Source organism: Marmota monax, unplaced genomic scaffold, assembly GCF_021218885.2.
Source record: "Marmota monax isolate L192 unplaced genomic scaffold, Marmota_monax_Labrador192_F-V1.1 WCK01_AAM20220418_F8-fsc00006, whole genome shotgun sequence".
Classification (NCBI taxonomy): domain Eukaryota; kingdom Metazoa; phylum Chordata; class Mammalia; order Rodentia; family Sciuridae; genus Marmota; species Marmota monax.
Genome location: NW_026693712.1, coordinates 11087772 through 11111992, shown reverse-complemented (window position 1 = coordinate 11111992; position 24221 = coordinate 11087772). Strand labels below are relative to the sequence as shown.

Genomic DNA, 24221 nt, shown 5'->3' with positions numbered 1-24221 from the left:
TCCCAAAAACCCAAATTCCAAATGTCTTCTCTGATATAAGGATGCTGATTCATAATGGGGGTGGATGTGGAGCACAGGAGGAACAGACAAACCTTAGATAGGACAAAGTGGAGGGAGGAGGTATGGGATAGGAAAGATGATGGAATGAAACAGACTTCATTACCCTAAGTACATGTATGAAAACACGAATGGTGTGACTCTGATTTGTGTACAACCAGAGACATGAAAAATTGTGCTCCATTTGTGTAATATGAATTGAATTGCACTCTGCTGTGATATATAACAAATTAGAATAAATTAAAAAAAGAAAACAGCTCCAGTTAGAATAAAACTGAAGGTTGAATACAGCCCTTTTGATAACCAGCTCAGTTTCATTGTAGCTGGCTCTATTCTGTGAAAACCCAGATTGCATATATAAATTGTCTCATCCTGAGAAAGTCAAATGAAAACCTTGGGATTTCCCTTTGATGTTTTCATATACTAGCACATATTTTTATAAATATATCTTCCTGGGAAGATGTACACAGAGTACCTCTCTGGATACAGTTTCAATGTAATAAATAGCATTTACTGGGTGTCAACTTTGGGGCAGACTTGGTTATGAGTGTTGGATACAGCTGTGGATGGGAGTAAGATGGGCCAACAATCCTTCAACAATTAGGGAGAAGTAGATAAAAACAATGAATGTAATCAACAAGTAAGTGACATCCTAAGAAAGAAGGTGCTAAAGGTTGTAAGACAAAGTTCAGGCCGACTGTGTTCATAGAGAACTGCCAAGGGAGGGGTGGTAGTTTGTGTAGTACTAAAGCCAGTGGTTAGAATTGCTCTACTTGGAAAACTGGGAGATGAGAGAACTGATCAAGCAAATATCTTGTAGAAGAGAAAAAAGAGAAGTTAGAACACAGTCTTCAAGACTGGAGAACGCCTGATTTGCTCCAAAAAAAAAATATTAACAGTCAAAATATAGGGATTTGGGAAGTGTTAACTATGACATGCATAAAGAAGTTTTAGATAGAAGGGCTCTGATGGGGACTGTTTACTTTGAATTGCATCTGAGATGAATCAATGGACAGGTAGGTGAATAGAATATTGATAAAGTACATGTGGAATCCTTAAAAAAAAAAAACATTAAGTAGAAACCAGAGTAGAATGGTAGTTAATGGGGGAAATTAAGTCAAAGTGTAAAACTTTCCAATTATTTGGGATTAATAAGTCTTAGGGATCTATGTATACCATCAGAACTATAGTTAATAATTTTGTATTGATGCTAAAAATGTACCAAGAGAATGGCTATTAGGTATTCTTAACACAAACACACAAACATACATGTGCACATACAAGTGCACGTGAACACACACACACAGAGCTTCTTCGGAATAATATTGATATATAATCTGACTACTTAGCATTTCACAGTGTAAATATATATAAGAGCATTTTACACACTTTAAGTATGTTCAATAAAAAATATAAAATGTTAGTGATTTGATCTAGATTTACAGGTATTCACTCTAAAATTGTTTTAATATTCCTATACCTTTGGAAATTTCCAATAAAAATATTTATTTGAATGGCAAAATACAAGAGACTCTGTCAACAGGGAACAGATATTCACAATTCAGTGTAAACCCTTCATTTTTGTGCTATCTAGGGCAGAACATCCTGTTTCAAGTATGGTTTTGTACTTCATGCTCCAAAGCATAACATGATAATTTATTTGATCTGAACACCCATATCTATCATTATACCTTCAGATTAAAATGGGAACATTGATAAAATTGTATCATACCAGACTTATCATCATTAAATGTCCTTAAATATTTTTATTTCCCTACTCCAATTGGTACCAAGTCACATCTTTTTTCAGATTTTTCCCTCTTCCTGGCATTCTGAAGGTACATGCATGACAAAAAATAGTATTTTAAATCAGTGATTAGGTTTGAGTGAAAAGGCATTGCAGGGGAATATTTACAACAATGCAAAGGTTTCCAAAGTGAAACATGCACACACACACACACACACATGCACACACACACACACAAAAGCATACTAATGTAAAAGGAAGTTCAACACTAAAAAGCTATGGAAAATAGTTACTAACATAGAGATTGATTTAACTCATCACTAATGTCAACAAATCTATTTATTGTGTGTGTGTGTGTGTTTGTATGTATATATATATATATATATATATATATATATATATATATATATATATATAATCACATTTAAAGTTAGTAATTGCTGTGAATTGTAACCCAGTTTTATAAAAGAGAAGCTTCTTATTCAGAGATTTAAATGATATTTTTTTTTCTACAATCATAGTCTGAGCTGTGGAGTCTAAATATAAACCCAGGATAGTTAGGGAAAATCTCAAATTTCCAAAATATGTATCATGTAATCATAGTAATTTGAGTGATTTGGATTTAAGTGTTGAATTAGAAGGATTAGTCTCATATATATGGTTATATCAGAAATAGAAATATTTAACAAAGGTTTAAGCAAATTTGTAAAGAAGACGACTTTTATCTGTCACAATCCCTGATCTGTATGTTATTAGGTTATTTTGTGGTGGGACTTCAGTTTTAGCTTAAGAAGGTTTCTGTTCAAATGAGCTGACCTACTCTGAGCTAAGCATCTAATGAACTGCTTTCCTGGTCTTACTTTGACTTTGTTTTTTTCTCACAGAGCTGACACCTCTGACCTTTCAAAATGTGGGTCCATTTCTGTTCAGCAGTTTGAGTTGAAGAGGCAGAATAGATTCTCCCTGCTTTAGTGTAAAAAAGCTTAGGACTTAATGAGGAAAGAGTACCCTTGCATGGCCCAGTTTATCTCACTACAGCACCTTTTAGATTCAATAAAAGGTGTACTAAACGAATGCAAATAATAGCGCAAAAATCTTGTGCCTCCTGGGAGTTACTGTGGATCACTTTGAGCATTATCTTTGGCTAAATAATAAAAGTCTTATTGAGTATATATAGTATCATTTGTTTTCAATCAAAACAGAGTATGTCTCCCCATGTTATTATGTCTTCTCCAGTTTCTACTGGCAAAGATTTATAATTTTCAATTAAATTTATTGGCTATGTATTTTCAGGGTTTTTCCTCCTTTGGCAATATTAGGGATTAAATCCAGAGACACTCTACTACTGAGCTATATACTCAGCCCTTTTTATTTTTTATTTGTATAAAGAGTGTTACTAAGTTGCTGAGGCTGGCCTTGAACTCATGATCCTCCCTCCTCAGCCTCCTGAGTTTCTAGGATTTCAGGTGTGTGCTACTGCACCTGGCAAGTATTTTCATCTTTTGATAATGTTATAAATAGACTTGGCACTGTGGTGACACATTCCTATAATCCTAGCAACTCAGGAGGTTGAGGCATGAAGATGATGAGTTCAAAGACAGCCTCAGCAACTTAGCAAAACTCCAAGCAACTCAGCAAGACTCTGTTTCTAATAAAATATTAAAAAGGGCTGAGATGTAGCTCAGTGGTTAAGTTCCCCTGGGTTGAATCCCTGGTACCCAAATAATAATAATAATAACAATAATCATAATAATAAATTTAAAAATGGACTTGGTCTCTTAGTTTCTTTTTGGATTGTTGTTGTTAGTGTATAGATATATAGCTGATTTTGTGTTGATTTTGTATTATATACTTTATCCAATTCTTTTATTAGCTCTAAAAGTATTTTTGTGGAATCTTAAGGGTTTTACATTTGAGGTCATGGCATCAAAACCCAAGAATAATTTTGTTTCTTCTTTTCCAATTTAGACATATTTATTTATTTTTCTTTTCTAATTGATCTGGCTAGAACTTCCAATCCTATTTTGGATAAAAGTATGAAACTAGTCTTTTGTTTGGTTCCCAACCCTTAGGAGGAAGATTTTGTTCTTTCACAATTACATTGATTGTTAGCTAAGGATTTCCAAATATGGCCTTTGTCATCTTGAAGTTTTCTTCTATTCCTAATTTACTGATATTTTAACCAAGTAAGTATATTGAAATTGTTCAAATACTTTTTCTACATCAATCAAATTTTCCCCCTTTCATTGTACTAATGAGGTATCACTCATCCATCGATTAATTTTATAAAGTGAAATATTCTTACATTCAGGGATAAAGCCCACTTAGACAGGTGTTTGAGCCTTTTCCTATGCTGCTGAATATGATTTGCTAGTAATTTCTTGAGCAATTTTTGCATCAATATTCATAAGAGATATTGGTCCACAGGTTTATTTTTTATAGTATATATACCCATATTTTGTATCAGGGTAATTTTGGCTTCATAAAGTAAATTATAAAATTTCCTCCACTTCAACATATGAGAAGGATTGGTGTTCCTTCTTATGTAAATATTTGGTGGAATTAACCAGTTAAGTAATCTGATATATAATTTTTCTGCATTGGAAAGTTTTAATTACTGATTAAGTCTCCTTACTAGTCAGATTTTTATTCTATATACTTCAGTTTTAGTAGATTGTAAATTTCCAGAAACCTATCCATTTTCTTTAGTTTATGCATTTGTTGGCATAAATATTGACATATAACTGTGGTATTCTCTTACTATTTTTATTTCTGTAAAATTAATGGTAATGTTTCCACTTTCATTTCTGATTTTAAAATTTGAGTGTTCTCTCTTTCTCAGTCAATTTAGCTATAGCTTCATCATTTTTTTTTCAAAACCCAAGTTTGGTCTTGTTGATTTTCTTTATTGTTTTTTATTCTCTGTATTACTTATGTCTACTTTGAAATCATCATTTTCCTATTTTTGGTTAGCTTTGGGATAGGATTGCTTTTTCTTGTCTAATCCCTCAAATTATACAATTTGAATCTTGATTGCAGTTCTTTCTTCTTTTTTATTGCACCTACATAGATATTTTATGAGAACCAGTTTGATTATGAATAGTTGACTAGTAACACACATTTTATAAAGTCAATTTTACCATAGAACCAATAATTTTTATCTTTTATGTTTTGCTTTATCTCTTTGGGGCAAGATTACCACAAGAATGGAAACATTGCCAGTGTTTATTAATAAATCCCCAAGGTATAAAGCAACAAGGGACACACATACTTGGTGGTAAAAAATACAATGAGATAAGTAACTTAAATTCATACCAGGATTTTTTTTTTTTTTTTTTGAGATTTGTTATACATTGTGTAGCATAATAAAATTTAAAAAAATGAAGTGTCTACAGAATACAGACCAGTGAAAGCAGCTGTTGTAGGATACTGGAAATGAGAAATGTGGTGATTTGTGAAATACATGCCCCATTAAATCAAAATATAGCAGCACAGACAGAGTGAAAGAGCCGTGGGCTGATTCCAGGGTCTCCAGCTTGAAATCACTGCTTTAGAAAATCAGCCTGCACCACTAGGGGGTGGTGGGGGGCATGTTCTCAAACAAAGAAAGATTAGAAAATGCCCAAGAGAAACATCAAAAAGCATGTGGGAAAGCATGATTTGAACTATTTTATTAAAAATAAAACAATACAGCTAAGGTGAAATTCTTACCTAAAATATAGGAAAAGATGAGATGTGAATAGGAAATATGTAAAGGTCAGGGACAAGTTGTTGTTCAGGAGGGTCCGATGTGGGAAAAGCACCAATGTCAGGTCCCAGCAACAGTGGCCATTACCTGAATTATTTTCTCTTTCATCTGAATAGTCTGACCTAATAAACACAGTGCTCCTTAAGTTCTCATTAGGAGGAAATTGTTTGCTCACCCAATAAAACCTAGCTCTTCTGCTGCAACAAACTTGTTTGGTGTGCAGTGATTTTAAAAGTTTTACATTCCAAGCACCACCCAAAAACAAAAAAAGCTTTAGAGATGTATGCAGACATCATTAAATACCTTTCTACTGAGTATAAAGAAGCATTGAGCCACTCCTGTAGGTGTCATAATTAATTATAGGTTAATTCCTGGGACTTATTGAAAACTTTCATACATTTTTTTTTTTTATATGAGTGAAACTGCAGAATCTTATGAACGCATCACCAGGCATGAATTCCTTCTCAAACTCTAAGAAGACTAGCTTTTTGTTTCTAAAATCCTGGAATCTGGGAAGAAACTTGCTTCTGCCTGCTGATAAGCAAGCACATGCCTGGTTTGTAGAGAATTGTTGCACCATGCTGCTTAGATGAGAAAGAGGACACTGCAGAAACACACTGAGGGGGATGGGAATATATAGTCCAGAAGATCAAGAAAAGCAAAAAAGTAGTAAAAGAGAAGACTTGTTCTTTTTCATGGATTTCCTTCTTGCTTCTCTTGCTCAAATGCATCTCCTCTAGGGGGGTTGTGACCAGGCAGCCTCTGTCCTTGCCATCAATCTAATGTGCACATTTGTACTACAGACAGCCTGTCAGTCTATTTTCTGCTGAGTGCTGAGTCCCTGAAAAGAACTGGATTTGGAGTCAGAGGGACATGTTTGGCTTGGTTTCTCCTAGGAATTAGGAGTTAAATAAGTTTCTAAGGCTCAATTGTGACACATATTCAATAATGATTGGACATCACAGGGGAAAAATGAATAAATAAATATAATGTGAATATAGTCTCTTCTCTCTTTTTTAAATGTTATATTTATCTTCTTAAATTCATAATTTTATTGTTTATTTTAAATTTAATATTGTTGATGGATATGACATGACTTCACATGTGACTGAAGTACAATGTGATATTCCAGCACAGGCAAAGAGCATGTCTTGGTCAAATCAGTGCAACTAGCATTTTTCTCTCTCTGTATATTTATATTTTTCTCTTCTAGATCTTTGCAGAGCATCCTGAATCACTTTTAAATTTTTATAGTAAAAATTAAATAGCAAATACAGAGTTCTTCCATACACCCTTCTCCCAGTGTATACTCAGCCTCTTCTACCGCTGTCCACCACTGGGGTGCGTTTGTTATAGGAGATGAATCAACACTGACATGTCATTATTATCAACCAAAGTCCACGGTTTAGAGTTTATTCTTTGTGTCCCACATTTTCTGTATTTTGACAAATGTCTAAACATGTGTCTACCTTATTAGTATCATACAAAACTTTCACAGCCCCCCCCAAACCCCCATACTCCCCGTTCTCACTCTCTCCCTGAACTTCTAGCAACCACTGATTTTTTTATTGCCTCTATAGTTTTGCCTTATTCAGAATATCATGCAGTTGAAACCTTACAGCATGTGTTCTTTTCAGATTGACTTTTTTCACTCATCAACATGAAGGGGTTTTTTTCTTCTAGGTCTTTTTGTGACTGTTTCACATTCTCCTCAGCATTTGCTGTTGTCGGTGCTTTTGATTTTAGCCATTTCAATGGATGTGCAGTGCTATCTCATTGTTTTAATTTGCAGTTACCTAATGATACATATTGCCAACTAGCTGGGCTGGTGACCTATGCTGGGTTCACAAGAGCTAGATGCACCAATAACTTAAGAAAACAGGGAAAGCAGCACTCAATATGCAGAAATACCTTTCTTGCAGGAATCAGGGTTGGCTCTGGACCTTAAAGGGTCAGTTGGAAAGAGAGAGTGAGCCACCTGAAAATCCTCTATTCATTGGGCAGACATTGGAGAAAGTTCCACCCAAATGAGGCAAGGGATTGGGTTTCAGGGGAGTATAGCCCAGTCTCACTGGGTGACGCCCCTCCCAGAACATCATTCCCTGCTAAGTGGAGGTGGGGTCCACCTGCTCTTTGCTGCTAGCAAAAGCCAGTCCCACACACCTCTGGTGCTTAAGGCTAAGGGTCTGTGCTCACTCCTGTGTGGCAGCTCCTGACAGATTTTTTCCAGATACTCATTTTGTATCTTCTTTGTTGAGATGAAAAGTCAGATCTTTTCCTATTGTTAACTTTCAAGAGGTTTTTGTTTGTTTGTTTGTTTTTTTCAAAAACTCTTTATCTCATAAGCCTTCAGCAAATATTTTCTGGTCTGTGGCTTGTCTTTTAATTCTCTTGGTAGTTCTCCTTCCCAGAGCAGGAGATTTAAATGTTAATGAAGTACAACTTTGCCACAGTCTGGCTGGGCACAAAATCACGAGCAACTCACAGCCTTGTAGATTCAAACAGCAATTCTTTATTCCCGAACTCACACTGGAACTCTACAAGCGCGTCCTGGGGAAATCCACCGGCACTCTACATCCCAAATACTCTCTCAATCCCTCGAGAACTCAATGGGAACTCAAGAAACGGGCGGGCGCCTGAGGCAGCAGGATATGCCCTATTCCCAGCAGGAATCACCTTAAACCTGGAACCACCCTAAACCCGGATCACCCTAAACCCCGATCTGCCCTAAACCCTGATCTGCCCTAAACCCGGATCCGCCCTGGTCCTTGAGCAAGGTCACCTTTCATGCAATGTCACTGCAAATGACCTGGGTCCAAGGCAAGCCCATTTCCACAATGGAGAGTCCTTCCTCTAAGCAACATGGGGTAGGCTGACAAGGAAATTGCCATGTGTGGTACCTACTTAGCTATGGCTCTCAGCACAACTTACCAAGTCTTTCTCTCATAGATCAGTCTTCATTGTTGTAAAAAAAAAATCATCATCAAAACCAAAGATGTTCATTTTCTTTCTATATTATCTTCTGGAAACTTTATAGCCTTATAAGTCACTTTTAGGTCAGTGATCCATTTTGAGTTAATTTTTGTGAGGATATAAAATCTGTGTTCATGTGGAAGTCCAATTGTTTGAGTAGCGTTTGCTGAAAAACTTCTTTCTTCACTGCATGGCCTTTGCTCCACTGTCATACCTCAGTTAGCTGTATATATACAGTTAGCTGTGAGTATGTATCTGTACTCTTTGTTCTGCCCATCTCTGTTTTTTTGTCATTATCATTATATTAATTACTATAACTATACAAAGTGCTGCCATAGTGTAGTCAGTTCCCTGACTTTGTTCTCCTTCTTCATTGTTGTAACAGCTAACAACCTCTCAACATTTTTATGTTCTGTATTTTTCCATAATCTTTTAATATGATTTACTTATTCCAAAGAATAATAAAAATATTTAGAAGAAGCTGGGCTTGGTGGAGCACACCTGTTATCATAGTGGCTTTAGAGGTTGACATAGAAGGATCATCTTAGCATCTTATCAAGGCCCTAAACAACTCATTGAGACCCTTAAAGTCTATTTTAAAAACTATGTGTATATATGCATTTTAGATTGAGGTGTTTCAAATCCTTTCCAAAGAGTAGGAAGCAGAAAGTTTATGAATAAATATGATAAAGATTATATGGAGTTCATATAATTTTTAAAACTACTGAGAAGTCATATGATAGCCAATTTGAGAACCCAAAACTTGCTTTTTTTCTCTCTCTCTTATATAATGGAAGATTTAATCTTATCCCTAATTTAACCATTTCTCTACCTTTGAAAACCAATGAGAAAACCAATTGAGTAACATCTCTGACCACTAGCAAAATCTTGCAAAACTGAACTAGCAGCTAATTCTCTGTTCTGAATAAGTGAGGCCTATAAATATCAACCTTTATATGAAAGCCAAAAACTTTCTTGAGGCATTGATAAAGGTTTAAAAAAAAACAATAATAATAAGACTGAAGTATTGTAGATACTGATATGAGATGCAGTAAGTTAGACAAGATGAGTTCTGGGAATGGATATTTAATGTCAGTCCAGCAGTCCAGGACACAAGACATTAAATTGAACACTTACACAACACTCCAGTGCCCACAACTCTTAACCACTTTAAACTGTTTTCCACTGCCACAGTCTGGCTGGGCACAATTCATGAGCCACTTGTCAAGCAAAAACAAACTTTATTTTTAGAACATTATACACACCGCATCACAGGAGCTCTTCAGGAATTCCCTCAGAGCCCAACTGCCACCACGGGCTTCCTGGGAGCCTCTCAACCCCCACTCCTCCCGCTCTTGAGGCCGATTGGCTGGGTCGTGTGGGCGGAGCCAAAAGAGTCCCCCAATGAGCAGCTCCGTGGTCTGAAAGGGCGAGAAACAACCCAATGAGCATCCCCAAAGAGGAGCCAATCAGCTGGCAGCTGGAAGTTTGCTGGGGCTGTGGTGAGCCAATCAGCTGGAAGTTTGCTGGGGCTGCTTTTGCTGTGGCTCTCAACATTCCACAAAGTAGAAAAAGTGACCTTTATAACTATTTTTAAACATGTTACTCTTGTATATACACCTTAGGTTTAGAGTAAGAATAATACAAAATCTTTAGCAGTGAGTTCTCATCCTGACCAAAATGCTGTCAGAGGAATTGGATTTACACTTCCCCCTGGAATAACCAATAAACTAGACAAATATATAACATAATGTTTTTAATTCGTTGAACTTTAAGCCCAGGATCCTTAGGGTGGAAAGAAATGAGGTGACTCCTCAGATGGCACCAGTCAGCCTCCTGGAGAGTGTCCAGGTAGAAAGCACAGGAAAGGAGACCTGAGCAGAGTCTCCATAGTCGCCATCAAGGGAGGACAGGGTAATAGAGTTCACGGGACAAAGTGGCAGACCTCTCAGGAGATCTGCAGAGCAGTTCCCTCTAGTCTTCAGCGGGATGATGATCACCAGGTGTGTGCCAAGAAACTGCATGGGGCCAAGAGAAGACACACAGTGGAGCACGCTGAAAATGTTTTAAGGTCCTCACAGGAAACTGAAAATGTTTTAAGGCCACATTATTTAGAGTGGAAAGAGTAGAAAGCATCAAAAGGCACAGCATGTGGAAAAGTGTTCAGAAGAGCCTTGTCTCTGAAGTGGATTAAAATTGGACCTAGCCCAAAGCCTGTTTTGGTGAGATTTAGCAAAGATTCAAAGCCAATCTTAAATAAATAAATTTTTTTAATGAGCTACTTCAAGTAATTTAATTTAATTTAATTTAAGTGCTTTAAAGGACAGATGAAACTCATTTGTGGAAATTACAAAACTATCCAAAGACCAACAAAATAACCAATGAGTATGACCAGTGCCTGGTATCCAAAGAAGCAGGAAAGTATCATTCATAATCTGAAAAAAAAATCAGTCATATAAACAGAAGACCCAAACTATAAACAAGTTTATTAAATCAGTTATCCTATATGTTCAAGAAAGTAGGAGAGTTTATTTAGCAAATCCAAGGAAGAAATGAAGAAAACAATGCAAGTATGTTTCTAAAGATAAAAGATCACTATGATTGAAAAGGAAAGTGTACCATATGGTGCTAACAGCCAATTAAATGCTGCAGAAAAAAAGATATGCAAATTTGGAGACACTGTATTATAAATAAATAGAAGTAAAATACAGAGCAAAAATACAAAAAAGGGAATGGAGAAAACATCAGTGAGTTGTGAGACAACTTCACACAGACTGGAATGGTGATGCTGAGATGCAAATATTTGAAAAAGCAGCAGTTAGAAGTTTTTCAAATTTGATAAAATCTCTAATTCCAGAGATCTATGGATCATTTTTCTAAAAGATTTCTGAGAATTTTCTCTATTTTTAATTTTTATTTGTTGTTTTTAGTTATTCATGACAGTAGAATGTATTTTTACAAATTATACACACATAACATATAACTTATTCTATTTAGGATCCCATTCTTGTGATTGTTACTGAGTTACCCTGGTCATGTATACAAATATAAGGCTAGGAAATTTTTATTTTATTAATTCTGCTGTCTTCCTATTTTCCTTCTCCCACACTTCCCTTTTTTTCCCTTTGTCTTATCCAATGGATTTCTATTATTCCCCTCTCCAACAGAGAGAACATTCAGCCATTGGTTTTTTGAAACTGGGTTACTTCAGTTAGCACAGTACTCTTCAGCTCCATCCATTTACTGCTAAATGCCATTATTTCATTCTTACTTATGATTGAGTAATATTCCATTGTGTATCTATATTACATTTTCTTTATTCATTCATCCATTGAAGGACACCTAGGTTGTTTCCATAGCTTGACTATTGTGAGTAGAGCTGCAATAAACATTGATGTTGCTGCATCAGTATGCTGTTTTAAGGTCCTTTAGGTATAAAATGAAGAGTGGGATAACTGCATCAAATGGTAGTTCCATTACAAGTTTTCTAAGAAATCTCCATACTGCTTTCTATAGTAGTTGCACCAATTTGCAATCCCACCAACAATGTATGAGAGCACCCTTTCTTCCTACATCCTTGCTCAACATTTTTTGTTACTTGTATTCTTTATACTTGCCATTCTGACTTGAGTGTAATTTTAATTTGCATTTCTCTAATTGCTATATATGTTGAACAATTTTTCATATATTTTTGACTATTCATATTCTTCTTCTGTGAAATGTTTGTTCAGTCCCTTTGCCCATTTATTGATTGGTTATTTATTTTTCTGGCGTTAAGTTTTTTGAGTTTTCTGTATATCCTGGAAATTAATGCCTTACCTGAGGTACTAGTGGTGAAGATTTTTCCCTATTCTGTAGGATCTCTGTTCATGTTCTTAATTGTTTCATTTGCTGTGAATAAACTTTTCAGTTTGATACCATTCCATTCATTGATTCTTGATTTTACTTCCTGCGCTTTAGGAGTCATATTGAGGAAGTCTGTACCTAAGCCAACATGATAAAGAGTTGGGCTTAATTTTTCTTCTAGAAGGCATAGGATCTCTGGTCTAATGCCTAGGTCCTTGATCCACTTAGAGTTGAGTTTTTTGCAGGGTGAGATATAGAAGTTCAATTTCATTCTGTTACATATGGATTTCCAATTTTCCTAGCAACATATGTTGAAGAGTCTATCTTTTCTCCAATGCATGTTTATGGTGCCTTTGTCTAGGATTAGATAACTGTATTTATGTGGGTGTGTCTTAGTGTCTTCTGTTCCATTGGTCTTCATGTCAGTTTTAGTGCCAATACCATGCTGTCTTTGTCACTATAGCTCTGAAGTATACTTTAAGGTTTGGTATTGTGATGCCTCCTGTATCACTTTCACAGTAAGTATAGTAAGAACATACCTTAACATTGTAAAAGTTATGTATACTACACCCAAGGCCAACATCATTCTAAATGGAGAAAAACTGAAAGCATTCCCTCTAAAAACTGGAACAAAACAGGGATGCCCTTTTTTTACCACTCCTATTCAACACAGTCCTTGAAACTCTAGCCTGACCAATCACACAAAAGGAAGAAATTAAAGGGATACAGTTAGAAAAAGAAGAACTCAAACCATCCTTATTTGTGGATGACATGATTTTATATTTAGAATACCCAAAAATCTCTATTAGAAAGCTTATAGCACTCATAAACAAACTCAGCAAAGTAGCAGGGTTTAAAATCAACACCAATAAATCAATTGTATTTCTGTAAACCAAGGATGAAAGAGAAATCAGGAAAACTTTCACCTTGACAATAGCCTCAAAAAAATTTATTTGGGAATCAACCTAACAAAAGAAGTGAAAGACCTCTATAATAAAAACTACAGAAACTAAAGAAAGAAATTGAAGAGGAAATCAGAAAATAAAAAGATATCCTGTGTTCCTAGATGGGCAGAATCAATGTTGTCAAAATGGCCATACTACCAAAATCACTATACAGATTTAATAAAATTCCTATAAAGGTAATGAAATTTCTATAAAGATTCAATGACATTCTTCACAGAAATAGAAAAAGCAATCATGAAATTCATTTGGAAAAATGAGATCTATGGATCTTAATGGATCCTGAATACAAGAAACATGGAATTCTTTATGATATCCTGTAAAAAAAAAAAAAAAAAACAACCCTTAAGATCCACCTTTGCATTTGAATTTAAACATTACTCTTTAAAAAAGAAAAAAAAAACAAGAAAAAAAGCACATTTGTTCTTATTTTCTTTCTTCTGTACTACTACCTTGGAACACCTATTGTCCCTTTATGTACCTCTCAGTACCTCAGTACCTTTTAATGACTCAGAGGACCAAGTCCTCTGTGAAGCCTGATTATGAGCACCTCTTCTCTGCCATTTCCCCACATTAATTTCAGCTGAATATATGTGAATATATGCTCTCTTTGGAGCTTGCCTGAGTATCTCCGTATAGCTTTAATCAACTTGATTTCTTCTCCTGTTAACTGGGAGCGTCTCATATTCGTGTTTAAATTCACAAAATATAACAAAGTTCCTAGTAGATTCCACCTTCAAGTGTTCAGGAGTGAAGAATGTAAGCACTATAAATATGTCTTTGTTGTCACCATATTTTCAACATCGAGTAACACCTGAAATTAATCACTGCTCAGTTATTATTTTTGAAGGGAGGAAGGAATTTTTATTAGCTCACATTTGCAAAATAAAATGGTGTTTATGTGCCTGTATGTGCCAGACATTGTTCTGAGCCTGTTGGCACAGCAGAGAAAAAAATTCACAAGCTTGCATTCTAGTGCATATGTGCCTGCATGCCTGTGCTTGTTCAAATTGTTCAGACATCCCGCAGGTCATGGCTACATGAAAGCTTTGGGGCCCCAAGGCTGTGCTAGAGGCAGGTCCAAAATATAATTGTTTGCAATTATATTGCAATTATTAATTTATTAATTATTAATTGCAATTATAGTGACTTGATTGCAATTATCACTGTGTGTTGAACAGAGAAAATTCTGGGTGTGTTATTTGTAGTACATTTCAGTTTCCCTAAACATAATTTTGACCATTGTTTCTGACTGTTTGAAAAAGAACTGAAATAAGCATCTTTGGTTTGCAGTGTCTCTCCTCTTTTGAGAAATAGATTACATAATCAGGGTGGAGGATGTGACTGACAAATGTATAGGTACTTAAATTCATGCATATGGATCCACTTATAAATGCATCCTATAGAACACCCACAGTGTTGAACTCTATTAGACTATTTCCTACAGACCTTTCAGATCTCATTGACCATGAAGCTATCAGGTACTTTTCTGCTTTTGGTCAGCCTGGCCTGCTTGTTCCTTTTCACAGGTGAGTTGTTCATTTCATGTGTGTACATATGGAATTCTGGACCAGACTGTCAATGTCAGCAGTTACGATGGGATGTTTTTGTTGTTGACGATGAGGATGATGATGATGATGATGATAAAGTTGATTAATAATGGTGACTACCTGTCATACTTTTGATTTAGAAGGGACTTTAATGCACAAGTTAGCTACTATGATTTTCTCTTTAATACTTTACAAGAAATAGTTTTATCAAATTCTTTAAAAAAAAAAGAAGAAGAAGAAAAATCACATCCCATGAGCCAAGAAGTCTGTACTAATGGACCCCAGAGGGCTACTTTGGGAATCCTAAGCCAATTGTGTTCTCCTCAAAAGGCCACAATTAACAGCATAAGGTTACAAATAAGCTTCATTCTTCAGGGAGAATTTTATGTTAAAATTAGGAATCTCATCTAAAGTCACCTTTTAAAAATTATTATCTAGTGATAATAGCGTTAGAATGTTCAAGACATTTTACAGAAAACTGAGTCGTCCTTATCTCTAGATAAGCAAAAAGAAGAGATTCAGATCATTAGGGAGATGAGAGAGAGAAGAGAGAGAAAGGTATGTGTAATATAGTGGAAAGCACACAGGACTGGAATTCTAAGATTTTGCTTTTACATCTTCCTTTGTGTCTATCTCTTTCATTAAAACTGAACAAGTCACTTCCTTTCTCTAACTACTATTCATCACATGCTAATGATACATATAAAATTTATATGCTGTAAGTTTTCTGGGTTTGATTCCTGGCTCTACATTTACAAGGTGCCAAGTCACTGGACCCAAAGCTCAGGTTCCTTGACTTTAAATATGGGATTGTATGACTTAACACATGCAAGATTTCATGCAGTACTTAAATATAGAAGTCCCCCAGTAGATGGTAGAATGGTGTCAGTGGCAATGGTGGTAAATCCTATGATTCTTTTTAGTGATTTCAAAATTATTTGTATTATCTTGTTTACCTGTTGCCTTGTCTGTTTATCAAATGGCTTTGGTTTTGGAATCTTCAGTATCTTTCTAACATCTCTAAGGAGGTACATACTTACTAGAAAGATTCTGAGGAGTGTGTCTTCATTTCTCCAAGTATAGCATTAGAGATGTGAGAAATATGTTTGTATAAAAGCCACACAGAAAGCAAACACAGTAAAGAGAGCTTTGTACTGATAGGTTACAATGTGGCCTCTCATTCAGTCATGAAGTTAACAAGCAGTGTGTCTTGGTGCAGGTTTTCTCTCTTCCTGGGTCTCAGTTCCTTTTTGTTGTTGTTGTTATTTTATTTTGTTTTTTATTGTTTTTTTAAGTTATACATCATTGTAGGATTCATTTTGATATACTCATAAAAGCACAAAATATAATCAGTTCTTCATTCATAAAGCAAAAGAGAAGTAATGGAAGATCTCTGAGATTTATTTTAACTGTAAAATCCTGGAACTCTGATTCATTGTGATTTATCAGTGCCTGTTTTCTCTTTGCAGAGGCTGTGAGCCACAAGGGCTATCAGGTATGTGCTTCTCTCTCACACAAGTCCTTTCTTATCACAGGTCTTACACAAGGGTGACCCTAGATGGGGAAGCACTGTGGCTGCTGCCCCTGATCTTCTGAGCTCACATGGCCAGCCTGGTGAGAAGTTGGGATGATAGTCCGGCCCAGGACACATGGTTTTCAACAGTATCACCACTGGTATAGATGCACATTCCTCAACAGAGGAAAAAGATTTGAAAATCACTTCCTGTTTTCTCCAAAGGGCCAGATAACACATTTACATGCAAGGATTTTACACTCAAAGCCTGTATAATCACAGTGTAATCTATAAAAGGGTGAGGCAAGTGGCATTTATTTTTCAAATCAGGATAACTTTGAGAGTGAAAATTGTATTTAGCATAATTATAGCAAGAAGGTCATCATAAACTGGGACCTTCTCTGGTAACCTAGAGGACGTAGTCACTCTAGATCTTAGTACCATGTGCATAAAAGTCAAAAATCAATGCTTGATAAATACACATTCCTGATCCCTACACGTAGGTTTTAGACATATGGACTAAATGGGATCTCTAAGGAAGGAAGGCTCATGAATCTGCATTTCAAAAAGTTCTCTGACATTTTTTATATACATGAGAATTTGGGAATCACAGATCTAAATTTCTCTTAACAGATTTGAAAACAAAGTACATAGTTTCCAGATTCATACATATTGAAACCCCTCATAAAGCTTGCAATTAATAATAGACGAGAGGGTAATGAGGAGACTATGTTAATGAAAGTATAGTTTATATTTTTAAATTATATATGCCTATATATATATATATTAAAAACATACTTCATGAAGAAATGTAGTTTATTTTTGAAAAAATGGACTTTGAAGAAAAGAATATTCAATTCTTATTCTAGCCCTGTTACTTAGTTAGTGTTTGATTTTTTAAGAACTTATTTTACCTTTATCTCCTCCATTTCTTTATCAAGAAAACTCAGCTACTAATAGCATTTAATTCATAATAAGCATATGAGCTAATGTACGCAAAGCCTATGGAGGAATGTTTAGTTTACAATAAATGTTAAAGAAAAGTAAATTATTATTTAACTGTAAATTTAATGGTTTCATCTAAATGGCCAAGTTATGTTTATTTTGCTTTTCTGATTGAATGTCAAATGTTTTAAATATGTACAGGAAGAAAAACAAATCTAACACTGTTTAAAAGGTTAATTCATTCAATAAATGCTCTCTACAGTTCCACAGTGGCACTAGAGAACATTTTTTCCTAACACTTTATCTTTACATGAAGCTCTTACTTGTAAATTATAGATTTTTTCCTTTTATAAAGATAATATCCAAATTATTTTACCTAGCCCATCTGTTGTCAATCTCCTTGTTCAACCTCATTCATTTGCTATTCAACGATGCCCTGAAGTTTAAACCACACTGCTAATATTGCTCATTCTGGAAGATATTTACCAACATTGTCTGCACCTCCATGGAAAAATGTGCTATTTTCTCACTTAGAAGGAACTTTTAAAACCTCTTTTCATGTGTCCTGCACCTATGGAAATGACCTAAGAAAAAAATAACTTCTATTTTGTAGTTGTCTCCAGCAATGAAGGATTGCTTTGCCATCTGTATGTCTATTAAAATATTAATATTTTAAAATTAACATTTATCACTTTTGTTACACTTCATTGGTATTCTCTCTTAAAATGTGAGCTATTTAAAGTCAGAATTTTCTTTCATTTTTTAACCCTCATGCTTTTTAATCATAGCACTAACTCAACAAATACATTGCTGGATTGATGCATAGATGAATTTAAGGATGAATAAAGAATAAGTAAATGCTAGAGTATTCAAGAAAACTATCAGATGTGAAATGCAATATCACTTCCATTTTCTGAAAATTAGCCTGCTATAAAAATTTTACTATGTGTCTTTTTTTATCTGCACAGGTACTACAAACATTGTTTAAAATATGTTGATGAAGAAATCTAAAATTGGCTGATTTTTTTAGCTTTATTTAAAAAAAAACTTGCCTTTGAGTCTTTTCTTTGAAGTAATTTGACTTATAAAAAAGGGGTAAAAATAGTTCAAACAATAGCATATATCCTTTACTCAGCTTCCTTAACTTTATATATAACCTTAATACAAGCACCAACATTAGGGAATTTATACTGATATGTAACAATTCACTTATTTATCATCTTGTTCAAATTCCCCCAAAGATCTAATTTAAGATAACATATGGTTATTTTTGTCTTTTCCAGATCCTTCCTTCTTTTTAAGGCAACAGCTACTTCCTTGAGGAAAAATTTAGCTGTAGGATTTCAATCAGAGCATTGATTATACTGCCTAACAAATTCAAAGTAGTGGCACTCAGTGGATACTCAGCATTTGCTGAGTAAATAGTGAATAAATTAACCTTATTTATTTATGAATTTATACAATAAAAATAAAGAGTGTTCTAAACAAAAAAGGAGCAGATAAGTATTTGGAAATTAAGTGATGTTTAAAAAGAGAGAATACAAACTACTATAATAATAATACAAACTATTATATATATATATAATTTATATATTTATATATATTTTAAATTCAACATTTCTAGTAAATTAAATCTTCACCTCACCAAATGTAAACTTTTGATTCATCTCCACCAAATTAATGTATAAAAAGAAAGGAGAAGAATATAATAATAATTGATAAGTAAAATGAATCATGTTACATTTTTATGATGGAATATTATACCACAAAGCCTTGTCTTTAGAATATGAAAAATAGAAAAGAAAAAGAAAGTGATAAAGAATAAATGAAATTATAGTGTAGTTCTATTTTTAATCTTATACATATGGCAATATAATACATAGAGAAGAGATAGATGGGAGGAAAAATAACAAAATGCTAACAAAAGGTATCTCTAGGTGCTAGGACTGCAGGATAGGTTTACATTTGGTCTTCGGCTCTTTGAAGGATTTCTAAGCACATAAGTCTAATATTTTTTAAAATTCTTAAAGAGAGCAAATGATGTCAATGCCATTTTCATGAAATAAAGACATTTAAATTACAGGCTTTGTGCAGCAACTATGAGAAGAAACCAGCTACAGATGGAAAATCCTGCCCAAAGACAGACAAACCAGTGTGTGGCACTGACTGGAAAACTTACCCAAATCTCTGTGAATTCTGCAAAGCAGCTATGTAAGCACATGAAGGCCCCCTTTAGGTGGGGTTAATGGGATATGAGTCAGGGAAACTATTAAGATGTTAGTATTTAATGTATGTTACAGATAATTCTCATATAAAAAACAATATTATTAACCCCCTACTCGAGGCTTAGGAAGTGTAAATGCCCTTTCCCAGTTCACCCAGTCTGGATTTGTGCCTTTCTATACTCCATTTAATCTCTGAATAACTTCTTTTTTCTTTCAGGGAAGGAAATGGAAAACTTGGTTTCAAACATGAAGGGAAGTGTTGATTCCTTTGACGTTACAATAATGGAAGTGTCTTTAGTTTGCTTTTATTTTAGAAAATGTCTTCTTTGTTTCCCAGTCTCCACTGCAATGTATTTCCTATCAGTTATGCACAAAAGGAAGCAGTTTCAATAAAGTGGTCCTGGCAAAATTTCTACAGTGATGTTCTTTTCAAGTAATAATGGAGGAGACTTTGTTTAATTGGATTAGAATAATTGTTATACCACCTCAGGACAAAAGGATACAATATGCAAACAGAGACTAGAATATTACTACACTTATCAAATCAATAATTCTCCAATCAGTGCTCAGTTCTTCAGAAGTTATGCAGATGAACTTCAAGGAAAATAAAGCTGGATCCCAGGAATTAAAAGTGCATAATTGGACACAAATTAGCAGTCTTTAGTACATACTATATTTGGGAAGTATTTTTCCATAAATAACACATTTAGTTTTAGAGCCTTAATTTACATGCTGAGTCCAGAAATAAATAACAGGTGGAATAAAATGTTGGTGACTTCAGTCATCGAGCAGCTAAACAGGTTCTGAGGCAGCTGAAGCCTACACATTACTGGTCTTGACTTTATCTGTTAAATACAGCATACCACAGAGACAGAATTTTCTATATTGGGGAAATGTGAAAAAGCTTGAAAGTGTAGATCCATTACTATGTTGTAGATTCTTAGAAATCTAGAGATGGATGGACACAATCAGTACTTTCAGTCACTTTTCAGAAAGATAAAGTATTCCAACTAAATAAAACATGGTTTGAGCTAGGCACGGTAGCACACACCTGTAATCCCAGTCACTTGGGAGGCTGAAAAAGGAGAACTGTGAGTTCAAAGCCAGCCTCAGCAATGACAAGACACTAAGCAACTCAGTGAGATAGTCTCTAAATAAAATACAAAGTAGGGCTGGGGGTATGGCTCAGTGACCAAGTGCCCCTGAGTTCAGTCCCCAGTACCCCACCTAAAAACAAAACATGGTTTGATATGCATCTGCTTAAAAAAGCCCAAAGAATTATTTATTCCATTAATTAATTCTACAAATAATTATTCAGTGTCTATAATATACTGGATATCAATCCATATATTAATCAAAGATCCTGCCAAAGAATTTTGTGCTTTACCATGTAGATAAGAATAAATATTTTAAAAATATATTTTCAGTTATTAACAAATCTATAAAGGAAACAAATCAGAGCATATGTTGGAAAGAGTTGGGGTTCAGGTTGAAAAGAGTGTTTATTCAAAACTGGTTCTTTGAAATGTGTCCTGAAGGATGAAAAGAATTCACACACATATAAATATGGTGGAAAGGTATTTCAATCAGAGAATATAACATGTATGAAAGAATAAAAATAAATTTTAAAAATAAGTTGTCTTCATGAAGTGAATGAGAAGAGCCACTTCATCACACCGGGGGCCAGATAAAATCACTCTGAGTTATAGGAAACTATTGAAGTTCATTAAGAAACAACTTCATAGAAGGGCTGACATTTTAGTAAACTTCTGACATAGAGAAATTTGCTGTATATAGTAGGGGGTAGCATTGCAGGCAAAAAAAAAAAAGACAATTTGAGAACTATTTAAAAAAATAGTTCTAACTCTCACATTGAGTATGTAGAAAAAAATAAAATCAGAATTCAGGGTACTTCAATATTACATAACTGATTGTACTGCTTGTAAAGCAGAGGACTTTATCAAATGGCAAACAAGTTGGATGTGAATTAGGAAAATTTTCTTAACTCACAAATGGTTAACTTGGTTCTTTTTGATTTTTTCAGTTAAATGTCAACTTTTAAAAATCATAAAATTTCACATTTCAAACTTATCAATGTCACATAAAAAATGATAGAAAAATTTAAAATTCACTTATAAATTCTTAAGAAAGGAGAAGATCTGGTTATGTGATACCCAAGTCTCTCAATAAGCAATCATTTGTTAATTTTTGACATCTTTAGATGGACTGTTTCCACAATGCCTCAGGTCAGCCTCACTGTTTAGCTTTAGCTCCTGGTTCCTGAGAGCAAATGAGACCTATATCCCTTCTTTAAGGCATACCAATTGTAAGCACCTTGTTGAATATTTTTGATTTTTGGAAATTGATATTCTGAAGATGCAGCTCACACCATCAATAGACAACCATTTCTTCATAGAAAATCCATGTTTGCTTCTTTATCACTTCCACAAAGTGGCAATACTTCTGGAATCACATACACAAAATGACCTCTTAACACTTTTTTATAACACAAGCACACACACACACACATACACACACAATGCACTATCCAATTTGCATTTTGCTTTGCACAGTCTTTGTAATATCTTCTAGATTGTTCTTCTTTTGATTATCCTCAGCTGCCTCAGAAAGCTTCCTTCCTTCCCTCCCTCCCTCTTTTTCTTTTCTTCCTTCCTTCTTTTTTCTTTCTTTTCTCACCTTCATAAACATTTGAATTATACATATTTGTATTATACATACTAATGATAAATATTTGTGAATACAGTGTGATACTTAATACACATATACAGTGTGTACTGGAAGTCAGAGTTATTAACACATCCATCTCTCATCATTATTCATTTCTGGAGTATTTCAGGTCCTCTCTTCCATTTATTAATAATAGTTTATTATGAACTATAGCCACTCCACTGTGCTGTGGAGTACTAGAAATACCCTGTTTTGATCATTTCAATGAACATTAGTGATAAAGATCAAAATAAAAAATTAATCGTTAACATTCACTAAGTGTTGACTGCGTCGATATTAATCATTTTGCAAATGGATTCCCAGTTGTTTCAGCATCAGCATCATTTGTTCAAACGACTGTCTTTTTGTATTTCCATTGTATTCCCATGCTCCTTTTGTCAAAATTAGTTGACTATATATGAGTCTGTTTCCAGGTTCTCAATTCTGTTCCATTATCTGTCCATTCTTTAGTCAGTATCACTCTGACTTGATTACTGTAATTCTATAGGAAGTTTTGCAGTTGGGTGATGTTGGTTTTCTGCCAATCCTTTTCTTGACCCTAGGTATTTTAAAAATGTGATGTGATTCATGGACTTTCTCTTTGGAAAATATTGACATGCATACACATAAAATTTTGTTTCTCACACTATGGAATGGTTGACCTCTCATTTAAAATCACTGTTAGATTAGAAAATGTTTGATTTTTTTCTGTATCCTTCCTGAGCAAGACTTTTGTTTGGCTTCTGAGATGCAGGCTGTTGACCCATCTCTTTCTCATTGCCAATTAGAAGTTAATGTTACAATTAGAAGTTAATTGGAAATCTTCTCCATGTGGCTGGACCTAGATCTTTTTCCAGCCTGGACCTGAATATTAGTTCTTCACTGCTAAAAACTTACTGACCTCCAACTGAAGGGCTCATAAGATGATCTGTGCACTAAATGCTTGTTCTCCAAGTCTCTGTTTCTAGTAATGGTATTCCCACTTTTCCAGATAACCAAGGATAGACTTACATTTTAAGATATCCTTACTAGAGTTAACTGTGAATGTAGTGATTCATGACTGTGCTTGAATGTCTTTATCAAATATTTAGGGAAAGTATTGTTTTAACTATTAAGTGAGATAATCCATATAAAATGCCTCAATAAGTAGTAGTTAGTACATTTATCATGGGGGTCTTAATTCAATTTAGAGAAGTAATCATTGTCTTGACAACAATATTACAAAGATTATCTAGTGTAGAATAATAATTCACCACCAACTTAGTGGCTGAAATCAAGAGTTGCACATTTATTTTCCTCCATTTCTGAAAATTTTGCAGGCATTGTTCTGTTAGGGTAAGATCCAAAAGGTACTGTCTGGACATTCAATTGGGATTCAAGATGGTTGAAGTAATGTGCCTTGTATTTCACTCACCTAGTGGGATGGCTACTTTGTGTTCTAGTCCCCCACCCCCACCCCTTCTCTTTCAATAACCTATCATCCAACACTGACAGGCCTCTTAAGGCTGACCAAATACTGATATGTTGTCATATCTATTGCACCCTATTATCACTGGCTCAAATTTGAAGAAGGGGGAATTGACTCTTCTGTAGGAGAGGAGGTATAGCATATGTGAGGAGTAGTTGGTGCTGATCTTTGAAATAATATTCTAAAAATACACTCTTCTTTCAAAGTATAATTATAAGTCTAATTATGAGAAGCTATTATATGAAAGGTACTTGGAAGCAAGGCTTAAGAAACAAGTCACAAATGACTTGGTCCTGAATGGCTAAAAATAGTATCAACATGGGATCTGTCTATAAATATATTTTCTCTAAAGTGTGACAAAAAAGTTAAAATGAAAGCCAATGTTATTCTTAATGATGATGGTAATGGGGACTTAATTTGAGAGTGTGAAAGAGATTATATTTGTCCCTAGGATTTGTAA

General features: G+C 34.6%; 1 protein-coding gene across 1 annotated transcript; it reads left to right on the top strand.

Annotated features, from left to right (window-relative positions):
• Positions 1-14735: 14735 nt before the first annotated feature.
• LOC124103455 (serine protease inhibitor Kazal-type 12-like) lies at positions 14736-19965 on the top strand. The gene is made up of 4 exons (XM_046460087.2): positions 14736-14862; positions 16353-16378; positions 19425-19552; positions 19784-19965. The coding sequence occupies exons 1-4, from the start codon at positions 14802-14804 to the stop codon at positions 19827-19829; spliced, it is 261 nt and encodes an 86-aa protein (XP_046316043.1). The 5' UTR covers positions 14736-14801; the 3' UTR covers positions 19830-19965.
• The last annotated feature ends 4256 nt before the right edge of the window (positions 19966-24221 follow it).